The sequence below is a fragment of the Myxine glutinosa genome, chromosome 1 (genome assembly GCF_964187855.1).
Source record: "Myxine glutinosa chromosome 1, kmMyxGlut1.1, whole genome shotgun sequence".
In the NCBI taxonomy this organism is placed as follows: Eukaryota; Metazoa; Chordata; class Myxini; order Myxiniformes; family Myxinidae; genus Myxine; species Myxine glutinosa.
In genome coordinates this window covers 89,721,492-89,738,318 of record NC_136261.1, presented here as the reverse complement: position 1 = coordinate 89,738,318, position 16,827 = coordinate 89,721,492, and the positions used below count along the sequence as shown (strand labels likewise).

The 16,827-nt window shown below is 49.6% G+C and overlaps 1 protein-coding gene across 5 annotated transcripts in view; it reads left to right on the top strand.

Moving 5' to 3' along the window:
- The first annotated feature begins 5,751 nt into the window (after positions 1-5,751).
- The window catches only part of LOC137425954 (uncharacterized), a 153,570-nt gene continuing 142,494 nt past the window's right edge, over positions 5,752-16,827 (top strand). Inside the window, exons 1-5 of one of the 5 annotated variants that reach the window (XM_068114673.2) lie at positions 5,752-5,906; positions 9,651-9,755; positions 10,037-10,153; positions 10,375-10,491; positions 10,718-11,782. In XM_068114673.2, the coding sequence (XP_067970774.2) occupies positions 5,846-5,906; positions 9,651-9,755; positions 10,037-10,153; positions 10,375-10,491; positions 10,718-11,782 (1,465 nt within the window). In that variant the 5' untranslated portion in view covers positions 5,752-5,845. Of the gene's footprint in view, positions 5,907-8,322; positions 8,931-9,253; positions 9,271-9,575; positions 9,756-10,036; positions 10,154-10,374; positions 10,492-10,717; positions 11,783-16,827 lie in introns of those variants that run through there. The other 4 variants (XM_068114697.2, XM_068114678.2, XM_068114684.2 and 1 more) reach the window with 4 other exon arrangements.

The window sequence follows — 16,827 nt, the reverse complement described above, 5'->3', positions numbered from 1 at the left end:
CAGCCAGGGCAGCACGGCTTCACCAGCCAGGGCAGCACAGCATGGTTTCACCAGCAAGGGCAGCACCGTATGGTTTCATCAGCCAGGGCGACATGGCACGGCTTCACCAGGCAGGGCGACGCGGCTTCACCAGCCAGGGCGGCGCGGCTTCACCAGCCAGGGCGGCACGGATTCACCAGCCAGGGCGGCACGGCTTCACCAGCCAGGGCGACACGGCTTCACCAGCCAGGGCAGCACGGCTTCACCAGCCAGGGCAGCACAGCATGGTTTCACCAGCAAGGGCAGCACCGTATGGTTTCATCAGCCAGGGCGACATGGCACGGCTTCACCAGCCAGGGCGGCGCGGCTTCACCAGCCAGGGCGGCACGGATTCACCAGCCAGGGTGGCGCGGCTTCACCAGCCAGGGCGGCACGGCTTCACCAGCCAGGGCGGCACGGCTTCACCAGCCAGGGCGGCACGGCTTCACCAGCCAGGGCGGCACGGCTTCACCAGCCAGGGCGACACGGCTTCACCAGCCAGGGCAGCACAGCATGGTTTCACCAGCAAGGGCAGCACCGTATGGTTTCATCAGCCAGGGCGGCACGGCACGGCTTCACCAGCCAGGGCAGCATGACTTCACCAGCCAGGGCGGCACGGCTTCACCAGGCAGGGCAGCACAGCTTCACCAGCCTGGGCGACATGGTTTCACCAGCAAGGGTGGCACGGCTTCACCAGGCAGGGCGGCACAGCTTCACCAGGCAGGGCGGCACGGCTTCACCAGGCAGGGCGGCACGGCTTCACCAGGCAGGGCGTAATGACTTCACCAGGCAGGGCGGCACGGCTTCACCAGGCAGGGCAGCACGGCTTCACCAGGCATGGCGACACCGCTTCACTAGCTAGGGCAGCGCGGCACGGCTTCACCAGCCAGGGCGACATGGTTTCACCAGCCCAGGGAGGCACGGCATGGCATCTCCAGCCAGGGCAGCACGGCACGGCTTCACCAGCCAGGGTGACACGGTTTCACCAGCCCAGGGAGGCACGGCACGGCATCTCCAGCCAGTGCAGCACGGCACGGCTTCACCAGCCAGGGCAGCACGGCTTCACCAGCCAGGGTGGCACAGCTTCACCAGCCAGTGTGGCACGGCTTCACCAGCCAGGGTGGCACGGCTTCACCAGCGAGGGCGACACGGCTTCACCAGCCAGGACAGCACGGCTTCACCAGCCAGGGCAGCACGGCTTCACCAGCCAGGGCAGCACGGCTTCACCAGCCAGGGCAGCACGGCTTCACCAGCCAGGACAGCACGGTTCACCAGCGAGGGCGACACGGCTTCACCAGCCAGGACAGCACAGCTTCACCAGCCAGGGCAGCACGGCTTCACCAGCCAGGGCAGCACGGCTTCACCAGCCAGGGCAGCACGGCTTCACCAGCCAGGGCGACACGGCTTCACCAGCCAGGGCAGCACGGCTTCACCAGCCAGGGTGGCACAGCTTCACCAGCCAGTGCGGCACGGCTTCACCAACCAGGGTGGCACGGCTTCACCAGCGAGGGCGACATGGCTTCACCAGCCAGGGTGGCACGGCTTCACCAGCCAGGGCGACACGGCTTCACCAGCCAGGGCAGCACGGCTTCACCAGCCAGGGCAGCACGGCTTCACCAGCCAGGGCAACACAGCATGGTTTCATCAGCCAGGGCGGCACGGCACGGCTTCACCAGACAGGGCGACACGGCACGGCTTCACCAGCCAGGGTGACACGGTTTCACCAGCCCAGGGAGGTACGGCACGGCATCTCTAGCCAGGCCAGCACGGCACGGCTTCACCAGCCAGGGCGACACGGTTTCACCAGCCTAGGGAGGCACAGCACGGCACGGCTTCACCAGCCAGGGCAGCACGGCTTCACCAGCCAGGGCAGCACAGCATGGTTTCACCAGCAAGGGCAGCACAGCATGGTTTCACCAGCAAGGGCAGCACAGTATGGTTTCATCAGCCAGGGCGGCACGGCACGGCTTCACCAGACAGGGCGACACGGCACGGCTTCACCAGCCAGGGTGACACGGTTTCACCAGCCCAGGGAGGCACAGCACGGCATCTCCAGCCAGTGCAGCACGGCACGACTTCACCAGCCAGGGTGACACGGTTTCACCAGCCAGGGTGACACGGTTTCACCAGCCAGGATGACACGGTTTCACCAGCCAGGGTGACACGGTTTCACCAGCCCAGGGAGGCACGGCACGGCATCTCCAGCCAGGGCAGCACGGCACGGCTTCACCAGCCAGGGTGACACGGTTTCACCAGCCCAAGGAGGCACAGCATGGCATCTCCAGCCAGTGCAGCACGGCACCTATGGGTTCTTGTTCACCAGCACGGCACCTATGGGTTTCACCAGCCAGGGCGACACGGTTTCACCAGCCAGTGCAGCACGGCACGACTTCACCAGCCAGGGCGACACGGCTTCGCCAGCCAGGGCGACACGGCTTCGCCAGCCAGAGCAGCACGGCTAGGATAGCGCGCAGACTGGTCGAAAGGACGTCACAGTTATATATGGCACTGCGTAGTCGGTCCTGCAGCGACACAGGCACTGATCGACGGCAGAGCAATTACTACACGCTCTGTGTGGGCACGGAGCGCCTCCATGGCGCCCCCACCCCACAAGCACCAACAACATAACGCACCCTTCACCGCCTCGGCAATGGCTCATCGGCGAGAAGCGCTGCCCCTGCAGCTACACAGCACAGCAAGCATTGTGGCACGGCATGCACAACCCTCCCGCAGAGCAGAGGCACATGTCTGCGGCGCGGCATGCACACGCTCTGCATGGGAATAGACAAGCACGAATCGGCATCACAGCCGTACGGGAATTGCACGGCACGGAATGGCGACCAGCATCACAATCATGGATGGGATAATATGACCGTGCGTCACAGCCTCAGACCCCGCACGGATAGCACGAATATAGGTCACAGCCTCAGACTCCGCACGGATAGCACGAATGTGCGTCACAGCCTCAGACCCCGCACTGATAGCACGAATATGCGTCACAGTCTGACGCCGCACGGATATGCGTCAGTCTGACGCCGCACGGATAGCACGAATGCGCGTCACAGGCTCAGCTCAGACGCCGCACGGATAGTACGAATGTGCGTCACAGCCTCAGACCCCGCACGGATAGCACGAATGTGCGTCACAGTCTGACTCCGCACGGATAGCACGAATGTGCGTCACTGCCTCAGACTCCGCACGGATAGCACGAATGTGCGTCACAGTCTGACTCCGCACGGATAGCACGAATGTGCGTCAGGCCTCAGACTCCGCACGGATAGCACGAATGTGCGTCACTGCCTCAGACCCCGCACGGATAGCACGAATGTGCGTCAGTCTCAGACTCCGCACGGATAGCACGAATGTGCGTCACAGTCTGACCCCGCACGGATAGCACGAATGTGCGTCAGTCTCAGACTTCGCACGGATAGCACGAATGTGCGTCACAGTCTGACTCCGCACGGATAGCTCGAATGTGCGTCACAGCCTCAGACTCCGCACGGATATCACGAATGTGCGTCACAGACTCAGACTCCGCACGGATAGCACGAAGGTGCGACACAGCCTCAGACTCCGCACGGATAGCACGAATGTGCGTCACAGCCTCAGACTCCGCACGGATAGCACGAATGTGTGTCACAGCCTCAGACCCTGCACGGATAGCACGAATGCGCGTCACAGACTCCACACGGAAAGCACGAATATGCGTCACAGCCTGACGCCGCACGACTGTGCGTCACAGCCTCAGACTCCGCACGGCGCAGGCACGGACCTCAGCACTCGCTGTCGGTGCTCCTCGAGCCGGTTGGCTCGCCTGTGATAAGAGCGATATCACGTGATCTTGTTTTTCATACAAGGATCATGTACAATGTACAATGATAAACAAACAACCGGAGGCGGGAACGAGCCGCCCGACCCGCTCACGGCGAGACGCCGCCTCCCCTTTCCCCGCCAAGCTGCGGCAAGCCACGACCCGCGTCCGCATTCCGGGCCCGCAGCCAGCAGCGGCGCGGCAAGGCCCTGTCGGGGTGCATGTTCTCCGGGCCTTTGTTTGGGACTTTCAAAACGATACAAATAATAAAAACATCCAAAAATAAACACCGAGCCGGAGACCGCGTGAGAGGGCCGCACGACCATTTAATTCGGGACCTCACTTTGGCTCCCACTCACAGGGACGACCATTTGAACGTCTCCAACTACGTTTGAAACACCAGACGCTTTTTCGGGATTCGAACCGGTGACCCCCTGATGAGAGACCCCGCCCCCTCTTCCAGACCACGAACCGTGCGAACAGCCCATCCTCCACCAACAGTTAGTGAATGGGCGTCACGTGACTCCCGTCAATGACCGCCGTTGTACTGGGCCACGCCCCCTCGGCGCCCGAGTCGGCCAATGGACGAGCGCGCTCCAAGAAACGTTCCGAGTCGCAGCGGATGAAGAATAGTAAAAAGATGAAGTGTACCGTGTACGAATTAAGCCCTCAACAGACCAGCACCACCCAGCACAACCCAAATGAGCAGCACCACCAAAAGCACCACCACCCAAATGAGCAGCACCACCAAAAGCACCACCACCCAAATGAGCAGCACCACCAAAAGCACCACCACCCAAATGAGCAGCACCACCACCCAAATGACCAAATCCCCTTGGCAAAAGTTCGCATCAACATCAGACTTGGACGAAAGTTTCAGTTGTTCGATCCAAGCGGTTCGATTGAAGACTATAAATAGGAAGACGTCACAACCTTATTGTCTTCCGTACACGTCACTACTGTGACCACCGTGAGAGTAGCATCCAGACTACCATTATTATGGTATCGGACAAGAACTGGCAACGCAAACACCGTTTAAATACGTACAGGTTTGAGGACAACATGAACACTTTACTCACCGGGGGACAAACGCGGTACAAAGACAATTGGAAACAATTAAAATGCAGGTAGAGGGACACTGTGGACACCTTATCGGATTGTCCTCCCGCCCTCACATACCTCGAGTGCGCATAGGTGGATTTACCTTGCTCACGTGACGCCAAATGACGTCACGTGAGGAGGGGATGACCTCAAGAGGAGGCAACAAGTGCGGAGAGGTCAAGGCGAAGGAGGAAACTAAACGACATCGACGAGGTGGTGGCGGGCAGGACAAATTGATGTCCATGTTCTCCACCTTTACCGACGTTACCAAGGACCGTGGTAAGGATTACGATATTACAACAGGTGGTTTGCCATTGCATTCCCAGAGGAAGACGTCCTCAAGGTAGTCGGTTACTGTGTGGGGGGAGGGGGGGAGGTAAGGCGCGAGGTCTTCGATGAACGTTCACCGGTAATATGTGCTGACAGGTGGACAGCCGGCTTAACGTCCAATCGGATGGACGGCGTACTCGGTGGTGCATCGCCCCCCCTTCCCATTCAGTTTCAAACACGAAGCTGGAAGAGACCTCTGGACTGCAAACTCTATAGCTATGGAGACCTTCCAGCTTCCTTTTTATTCCATTCCTCATCCCTACATAAGTCACCCTGACCCCCCCCCCCCACCCCGCCTCCCTCCTCCTCGGACCACCGAAACCTTCCCACTTACTCCCACCGCACTCTCCCTCCACCCGCACAGTCGAGCCCGCACTCGCTCACACACATTGCTTCAATTTCTCCAGCTCGGGGGAAAGATCCGTGTTTACCTCCCTCCACCCCTCCCCCTCCCTCCAAACCCTCCCTCCGCCGCCCCGTCTCCGCTCCGCGCCTCTCCCTCCATCGACGCACATAGAATCCGAAACCGAGAGAGAGGGAGTAACCGGGGACCCATCGATCCTTCGTCGTGCGATCGTGCATCCGATGAGACCCGCCAACCCTCGGCCGTTTGATGGTTGCTCGGACCCTCGGTCGATCCCGCAAGGTGAGTGAGACCCTGCGATCGTTGCGCGGTTCGCGCATTTAAGCGACTCGAGGGTAAACTTTGTCCCGTCGCCGAGCACCGACCCTCGAACGCTTCTTTCTGTCCGAAGCGACTTGTGCATCTCGGACATGCCGGCGCCACGTGTAAACGCCATAGGTCGCGTGGGAACGAACGTCCTGCATGTTTATTCTCACCGACTCGTCGCCGTGACCTTTACACCCACGTGCGTTGAGCCTGGCGGGGTCGCGAGCCCTGCAGGAGGCTCCCGCGGAACCGCACGGAGGATCGATGCGGAAGACTCGGGAACCGCGGCATTCTGCACGGCCGGACGCAGCGTGAGGTAGACCTGGCGATGCTGAAAATCGTATTGTGTCCATCGTTACATCATCAGCGAATAAGATACCTCGTCATTGATGGCAATTACAGCACCCGTCAATTGCCGGCTACATACACACACACACACACACACACACACACACACACACACACACACACACACACACACACACACACACACACATCACACACACACACCACACACACCACACCACACCACCTCACCACACACACACCACACACACGTGTGTATGTATGCATGTATGTACGTATGTATGTATATATATATAATATAAATATGCATATATTTACATATGTATATATATATATATATATATATTTTTTTTTTACATATGTATATATATATATTTTTACATATGTATGTATATATATATATATATATATTTTTTTTTACATATATATATATATATATATATATATATATATATATATATATACATATATATATATATATATATATATATATGTATATAAATATATATATATATATATATATTTTACATTATATATATATATATATACTATTTTTTACAAATATATATATATATATTTTTAACATATATATATATATATATATATTTTTTTTTTACAAATATATACATATATACATATATATATATATATATATATATATATATTTACATATATGTACATATATATATTTTTTTACCCACATATATATATATATTTTTTTTTACACACATATATATATATATATATATAATATATATATATATATATATATATATATATATATATATATATATATATATATATATATATATATATATATATATAATATACATATATATATATATATATATATACATATATATATATATAATATTATATACATATATATATATATATATTAATTTAATATTTAATATCAATATTTAATATATTATATATTATATATATAATATATATATATATATATATATATATATATATATATGTATATATATATGTATATATATATATATATATGTATATATATATATATATATATATATATATATATATATATATATATATATATATATATATATATATATATATATATATATATATAAATAAATAAATAATGTAGGGAGGGAAGGGGTGGGCACGCCTGCCGTTTGGGATGTTTTGCACCTTGTTGGCCACATGAGAGTTTCGAAAAAAAAAATTCCACTCACTATTGATCGTACTCCAAATAAGCCAAGTTTGTGTTTTTCATACATTTTCGTTTCCGCGGGTGAGCGCGCGGTGAGAGGACATGTGACGCACCACGCCTCGTCTCGAGGCGCCGCGCATAATGGCTGTTTGGCATGCAGCGGACGGTCTGGCGGGTCAACCCTGGGTTGAGGGTAACACCTTGAGCTCAAAGGAAAAATCGAACAAATAACCAATAAATCCAGTAGTCCAGGAGATAAAGAGGCAACATTCTTCCTTGCGATCTGGTCTAAGGTTTGGAGTCTCACCGGTGGCGCCTCAGTCAGTATGGCAGAAGAGTGGCGGTGGTAGAAAAGAAAAGGTCTTCATGAGGGGAAGGTGATCACACCCCTAAGCTTGACACCAGGCAATTTGTAATTTTGGGTCAGACTATAGCGCCCGTAAAGCCCGAGCTTGCCCGCAGAGGTAACACGTCTCTCTACATTGCAGGAAATGTGGGCACAGGAGCATTAGCCATAGGGGGAAACACTCGTTTAGAAAAGGGTGAAGAACAGCCTTACACTTACAGGAGGGGATTGGTATTTTTTAATTTTACATATTATGTACACAATTATTACACACACACACACACACACACACACACACACACACACACACACACACACACACACACACACACACACACACACACACACACACACACACACACACACACACACACACACATACATACACAGCTGGAGGTGGATACTTTGAGACCTGATAGGTCTCCAATCCATCTCCTGAAGCTCATGCATGTGTGGAAATAGCAGCAAACAACAGAAACTTGCACACACACACACACACACACACACACACACACACACACACACACACACACACACACACACACACACACACACACACACACACGTGGATACTTTGAGACCAGGGAGGGCTCTGTTCCACCTTCTGAAACCTGCAGATGTAGATAACAACCAACAGGAGACTGGACTAGGACTGGATAGTCAGCATAACAACCCCTCTGAAGCACAACATTCAACAAACAGTATCTCCTGATCAGCACTACCCATTCCACCGGGTATCGGTCTCAAGACCAATAAAGAAAACCTCATAAGCAGGTGGCGTTAGGCTTCACAATTCTAACCTCAGTCAGAGTAGGACCTTTTACAAATCTAACATGGTATACTCTACATGGAGCCAGGTGGTTTGTGGACGCGTGTTGGTGATTGACAGCAAATACTTGTTGTGTGATCTCTCGAGCAAGTACGGTATTCGATAGGGGAACTGGTGGTATTTGGGTTGCTGTTTTCGGAAACGAGAGGGCGGGAGAGAGTCGGCACAGGGAGCGGTTGGTTTTGCTGCGAAAGTGTTTATTTCAGCCGAGCGGGCGCAAGGCACGTCGGGTGGGAGACAGGACAAGCGAGTGAGAACTGCCCACCGGTTTCAAGGCTGGAGTATGAAAATCCCTCGAGCCTCCAGACGCTGACCCTCCAGGGCCTCGTGTCGGTACGAGCTTGTTGTATGTAATCTGCACTTTACTCCTCTCCGGGCCTCGTCGTGCCGCCACGTCGTGCCTCGCAGCATTTTTACACTGTACTGGCGCATTGCGCCTTTTCCCTGAGCTGTCTGGAGATGGTGCCGCTAAAAGCTCCCCCCCTCCCTTTCCTCCGCATTGACGCAATGAGCACGGCATCTGGTCGCTTATAATAAGGTACCCGGTTTGAATTCCGACGCAATCTTATGGACTTTACGTCTGAAAGAACATGGCCGATTCTCGAACTGGCATATCACTTTACTGGAGACGTCAGCATCCTCGGAGAGGAAATTTGGTCACATCATACTTGATGTATCCTTTTGGGCCGCAAGTAACCACTCCATAGGAATGGCATGGGGCCACGTAATGAGTGGGAAGGACGGGCAGAGAAGTTTCGTATTACCCGGGATGGAAAAGCTCCGGCTGATCTGCAGCTTTGCCGCTAAATCTCGCTTTCACTCTCTCACCACCCACCCTCTGACTCAACCTCGCCTTCGGTTAGTTTCTTCCTCACCCTCACCCTTACCTCTCCTCTCATTCCCTTCCCTCCCTACGAAACATCATTGTCTCGAAAAGTATTCCCCTTGACATCCATTTTTCCAACTTTCTTCTTGCAGTGTCTGGTTGATCATGCGTACACTTCCCTGACTTAATTCCCCATCTTCGCTTCGTCATGGGCTCCCATGACTTAGGGACCCCAGCGATGGTCAGGGAAGCACAGCGGACCGGTCGCGTTGCTTCACCGTGCGGGCAGACGAGCGTACCAGCCTCGCGCCTCCCCACCTTCAAACAATCCGGTAAAGGACATGGTGCATATTACAGCGGATTATTCATCATCTTATTGTGTTTGTATCGTGAATATTTATATTTCTGACTTTTCATCAAATACTTCCTCAAACCAACATGTTTTTTTTGAGCTTTTAACCAAGATTCTTCAGAAAAAGCGAAGAAGAAAGCGATTTTTCTTAAAGCCATTGTTTTTTTCCTTTGCCCTCCCAAAATTAAGATGGAGAAATATTTGGATTTAAACTCAAACATCTGCATTCACCTCATATGCACCTCTTCCTTTCTTTTTCAGCGAGTCCTGGTTCATGTCCCCCTCCTGCCTATATTGGCAGCTTTCTAACGCTACCTCCATCAGCTAGTTCAGCTCACCCCTCATTGGCTCAACTATGGACGACTCCACCACGTGAAGGTGAACCGCAAGTGGACTGTACCATTAAAGTGTGTTGGTAGCATAACGAGGCTTGATGGAGTACATAAATCGGAGAGATTTGTCTTGTTTCGCTATGGGAAGTTTTTGAACTGTGTCAACAGACATACCATTCACTGATACTTAATTAACAACTAAAATCCGATAAAAGGATGAACACCTCACCTCACTTTTTTTTAACCACCTTCTCCCCATCCTTTCAGGATACCCCTGTTTTGCGGGAGCAATCTTCCCCTCAGGTTTGCCTATGGAACGGCTTAAAGCTACGAGCCCCCTGGTTTCCCAGCTGCTGCCTTCTCGAGTTTATGATGATCACAAGGGTAGGTTGTATATATGAAGCTTTCAGACAGCATGTTCATCTGTTCACTTGCTTGTTAACTTGTGGTTGCCATGAAAAATTCGGCAGATCTGTGAATCTGAGAATTTCACTTCTAAAAACCTTTCACAAGTGGCATTGGTGTAACCTAAACTGCATTCTTTGCATTCTTCTCATTCCTTTCACCCTTTCCTCCTCTGAATCCTTTCCCTTCTCCTATACTTACACAGACATCCAAGCAAGTTTGGCCCTCTCTCCATTCATGTCTGCAGACCTTGCTTCTCGTCCACAATGCTCGTTCCCTGCAGGTTCTGGTACGCCTGTGTCATCATCATCGTGTGGTTCCAGAATACAGTCTTGGGACGTAGGTGCACCAGGGCGAGTGCCAAGCAGATCGAGAGCAAATGGGGTAACAACCTGGGGATCAGAGAGGGGTAGCCGTAGGTCAGAGGGCATCTGTGAGAATGTTGGCTTGTTGGATTTATCTAGGCCTCATGGGGACGCAAAGCTGAAGACGGGCCTGGCGAGGCCTGGTAGGACCAGTCCAGCACAGGTAGTTGGTGGACAAAGGTTGGAAAGGACCACACAAGATGAAATACGACCAAAGCAAGGGCCAAGCAGCCGGTCTGAGAGACCTGCAGCACCGTCTCAATCATGCAACTTACTGCATGGCCTGGCAGGATCAGGCTTGGGATGGGATCGAACTGCACGCTCAGAAGAGAAAAAAGGGACCGAGACCGAAAGAGAATTTCGGCATGATGTTCGAGGCAATGAGGTCAGCCAAAGTTCCCGAACGGCCGAAATGGATCGCTTGCAACTGCCCAAGTCTCGACAGACTGGGGCTCAAGACTTCGGTCGTCCTCCGGAGCATGGGAAACATTGCCAGGGGTCAGAGGAGTCATGGAGCGGGCAAGATGGTGAGCGCTGGATGCAAATTGGTAATGAATCACGACGGGGAGGGGTCTGGCCACCACAGCTGTTGTTTAGTGATGCTCCTGACCCTAAAGGCCTGTTCCATTATGACCAATCAAGGATCACAGCTCGTGGACCGTTTGGAGGATTGGCCCAAATTCGAGCCGGAGAACCTGGTAGTTTGGTGAGCACTGGGGTTGATAGGGGTTTGAGAGGAGCTGGAGAAGGACCTGGAGTAGAAAGCCGCAATCCTCCTGTGGGGATAGCCGTTGCTGTTGCACGACGAGAAATAGGAGGATCGAGGCCTGGAGCAGCACAGCTCGGAGTGAGACGGAGTCCAAATTCAGGAACACCAAGTGCAATAGACACAGGGACACGGAAAGGTAGGTGTTTTGAGCGTGTTTGAATGTTGATCTGTTGTTTTATGCAAAATGAAGTTTAGTTGTCATAATAGTGTACTTCCTGCTCTCCTTTCATCCATCCTTCTTTAGGCCCCTCCTGCCTTTATTTCACTTCAATAAACTTTGATGCGATTTGATATTTCACATTGATCCGTACTGTTAAATAGCTGTATTGTTACTCATAAAATCCGCAGGGATGATACAAGATCCAAGTTGTTGTCATTGAAATAATCCTATTGCAACAAACTTCTACTTCAGGAGTGTTTTCTTTTATAGTAGATTAACGTTATTTGCATCCGAATCCATAATTCATTTATGGAGGACCTAAATTCTGCCATTTGAATCATTACCTGGGCACTATATTGCTGATGCAGTGCTCACTCTCCTTCTGCCCCTCGTCTCACACAAGCACTCAACCTCTCCCCATTAGATTAGGGTAATATTTTGGAAGTCTATCGGAGTATTGACACACAAGTGTCTACTCGTTTCCAAGGGTGTTGTGGGATTTTTTTTATGTCCTCAAGTAAGTGATAGCTGTTGGTATTGGCAGTTCGACACCTCGATCCAAATAACTTCACTCTCAAAGATGTTGTGCCTCCGCTGCCATGACACTAAAGACAATGGTCCCACGTAATAAAGGCAAAGGTCACGAGTAGAAAAATGTAAAGAAAATATGACGAGGACTTGAATGTGTATGGGTATGGAAACTGTGAAACGATGATGCTGTTTTTATAACCAACTTGTATTTTAGTTCAGGCATGTTGGTTTTGACACGTCAGAGCATATACCTTCATTATCATCTTGACAGAATTGCAAATACTGTTGCAATGATTCTTAATGTTTGAGACACTTAGCGTGGGACTCGCATGATAGCCTAGAGGTACACTCCGTTCCCTTTGAGCTGTCTAGCCTGGGTTCGAATCTCGATCCCAGGTATAAGCTGTCACCCTGGTGCTTCACATGCTGGGCAACGCATTAATGTATGTGCCATCCATCAGGGGAATGTTAAGCACGAGGACTCTTCTGCAGCACTGTTTGTTGATGGTAAATATATCTCACCATGACTTTGTGAAAGGGTACGTGAGTTATCTCCAGCACCTTGAAGAAATTCCAAATTCCTGCCATGACAAACCATGCAGCATAGCATAACCCTAGCCAGGAGAATCTTCAGCAACACAGAAACTGTCAAAAATATGGTATATCGATGATAATAACAGTAAGTGTACTAAGGGCTATGGTACATAAAATTTTCTGCAACAAATATGGCATTTTTGCCGCACTTCTCCTCCAGTATCCTTATTAACTCAACCCCACTCCGACCCTCCTTGGCTCTTACATCTCCATGTGTTCCCTTTTCTTTCCCTCCTCACTTCACTCATTTCCCTCCCTTTTCTCGATCTTATTTTCTATCATTATACTCCACCCCAACTCCTTACGTGTGCAATATGTTAATGGCCGCTTATTTTCTTTCATATCCCTCTGTAATGGAATTCCTTGTTTGTCTCACTTTGTTCCTTTGCATCGTTAAAAAAAAAAAATCAGGAGGCCCATTTATTACCAATGACTCTTAGCCACATGTTGTTTGCATCAAGTTTTCTGCACTTGTCGAGTCATGCAGTGAATGGGTTAAATAAGTATTTTGGTCAAGTTTCTTCCTTTGGCAAGACTCTTGGAAAATATGTGCCTTTGCCATTTAAAGTAATGCTCATTCCCACTCACGGTTAGAACCATTCAGTACATGCATTGGAACCCTTCAAAATACTCTGTATAATGTAACATTTTGGTTCCATATTCATACAAAAACAACTGACAGTTGGAATAAAAGACATAAAAATCAGTCGATGCGATTAAATGAAATCACCCAAGCCTGTTTATAGTCCAACGTTAGCAATCAATCCGACCCAGCCAGAATGGCTTATGAGGCCATCCGAGAGAGCAGCAAAGCATTTATACATTAAGCATCCTGACGAGCTTGTTTCTAGGAATTACATCATGTGTAAATAACTCACCTTTTTTCAGGTGCTCACTATCGCTGTAATATAACGAGATCTTCATGCTTTCTCAGAGTTTGAGGGAGTTTCATGCCCCTTGGCCACATGTGATGAAATTTGGGAATGTGATATTGGCACTTTTATTGAGCCCCCTGGTTGAGAGGTGATCACGTGACTGAGCCCCCTGGAGCTCCTCTTAGTGGGTTGCGTGGTAAGCATGATCATTCAAGTAGGTAAAGGATGGATGTTCCAACCTGGAAAGTCTCTGGCTTCTTTGGATGCTAACATGTAGTTGTCCCAATGGAGCTGATGCCATGAAGTATCGACCCACTGCCGCAACAGTTGCCCCACTGCTCTCTCTCTCTCTCTCTCTCTCTCTCTCTCTCTCTCTCTCTCTATCTCTATCTCTATCTCTATCTCTATCTCTATCTCTATCTCTCTCTATCTCTCTCTATCTCTCTGTCTCTGTCAGTCGTTGCCTTTTTACCTTCCATCACCTCTCTCTTCCATGAGTCTCAATCTTGTATAGAAAAAACTTTTTTCATTTAATGGCACCTGAATTCACCTGCCAAAATCATACTAAAATATGCAACTTGATGTTTGTCTGTCTATTTATTTCTGTATGTCTGTGGCTGATGCATTCGGTCATTACGTATCCAATCTCAACCAAACTTACCAGAGGGACTAAGGGTCATAAGACTAAGGGTGTAGCTGCTTGGTTCCCCCAACACTCAGGTGTTCCGAATGTGGAGCCGACCCAAATTCGCTATGTAAATGTGTACCGTGTAGCGCCGCTTCCGGTGGTGGTGGGAGAGGGTATTGCGAGTGATGCTGCAGAACCCGTAATAATAAATAATAATTGGCATATTCATAATATTCCCATTATTACAAAATGATAATACTGTATTAATAAAAAATATTACCATGTCAAAATTCCAAATTCCTGTCCTAAGCTTAGTCATGTCAGGCCTGGTCTGTCGGTTCATGAAGGATGATGATGTTGAGTCTCCTCGGGCATGGCTGCAGATCGTTACCCTGGTAAGGGGGGCTGACAGGTACTACACCTTGCTCACAGGTGACCTGGGGTTATGCAAAGCAGGGACATCCATCTCCCTGAGGTATCAGAAGACACCCGGAAGTTCATGAAGGACTTGGGCCCAAATTTACACCGGCCAACCCCACAAGAACGTGGGAACAATTGTGGCCGTTAAAGGAGAAGAAGAATAGTAATAATAATTGGCAATAATAATGAGGATAATAACATGCTGCTCTTGTAGGTAGCGGGGTGTTTCGAGTAACACAGATTGGCCAGTTAGGATGCATTTCAAAACCGTTTTCCATCAGCAAGTGCATGCTCCCCCTTGCAGTGATTGTAAACTAATTTCCAGGAACCAAATGATTGCAGAGACCTGAGAATGATATTGATACTCATGACTCAATATCATTTTTAGGTTTTGCTGCTATGCACACAGTGGATTCATGGAAATAAGTTTAACAGTATTTTTTAAAGAATTAGTTAGATCGTGTTATATTTTGTTTTAAACACATTCTCTGGCTCTCTTCTTTTTGCCCTCGCAAGCAACCCTCACCCTTCTCACTCCAAACAAGCTTATGTTTCACATTGCAGATCCTTTCCTTTCCTTTCATATGCAGCATATGCTTCTGGTTGCATCGTATTGCTGAGGGCGTGACTGTGCCGCTTTTTTCTGCCGGTTAGAGCAGGAATTTGGCCAAAGTGCCCGCAATAGCTTGCCCACTCTTTGTGAAGGACTAGGTAGGATCTTTAATGTCCACCAACTAATACAAGCAAATGGGACACCAGTTTAACGTCCATACGAGCGACGACACAGATTTATGCCTCACCCTGCCTGCGAAACACCGGGATGACAGTTTATAGCTTGGTCGAGATTTGAACCCAGGGTAGCTTAGCTTTAGAGTAGCTTAGCACAGGGTAGCTTAGCTTAGTATAGCTTAGCTTAGCTTTAGAGTAGCTTATCACAGGGTAGCTTAGCTTGGAACAGCTTAGAGACAATTGTGCATAGTTTTTTGTGTATATAGTCGATGCTCGTTGAAAAGCTAGAATTCGTACAATGGATGGATCAGGACAGAACAAGACAAAAGGAACAGTTGAGAGAGGCGAGAAACACCAACAGCAGAGTTGAAGGCCAAGATTGGACAAACAATGGGTGTGGGGAGAAATGAGGTGCAGGAGTGGACAAGATACATACAGAGTACAGGAGAGACAACAGGAAATTTGGAAGGAGGAGGGATTGGGGTGGGTTAACAAGGGTAGAAAAGATCATGGGTTTGGATTGGGAATGATCTGAGTTGGTGGTGAACAGCTGTCTTGGAGACCTGGTGGGAAGAATGACATTGAAGAGAATGTGGAAGTTGGTTCCACAGGCAGAAGAAAGAGGAACAAATGAGTGGACGTGAACAGTGATCCTGGATTTAGGTAGTTTGACCAGAAAGGGGTTGATGGTGGACTGTGTGAGCCCTGCAGAAACCTGGGGGGACCTAGTATGGAAAGAGCAGAGGGTGAAAAAGACCAGAAAGGAGGCAGTAGAAGACAGAGAGACCACCAAACTGTCTGTGATGTCATAGTGATAGACCCATAGATTGCGCTTCATCGTGGGAGATTCCAATATCCTGAAGGCCTTGGTTTCCATGTGCATCAAGGTGAGCAAGGTGTGAGGCAGGGGAGCCAGCCCAGAAGGGAGAGCAGTACTCCGTCAAGCTGCAGATGAGGCCTTGCAGATCGATAGGAGTTCAGGTGTGCCAAGTAAGTACTTTGCATGACGGAGAATGCCAAGTTGGCGTCTGTCTTCCAACTTCGAAATGTGGTTTGCGCAAGAAAGATCACGGCTGATAGTGAGACCCGGGAGTTTGAATGACTGAACGTCCTCAAGAGGAACCACCTTTAGATGCCATTTTTCCCCACAGAGCAGGGGTTGGCCTTTTCTTGGGCACCTTGGTCCCCTTTTTGAAGCAATGTTTTATGGCCGGATGCCCTTCCTGCCGCCAACCCTGTTAGTC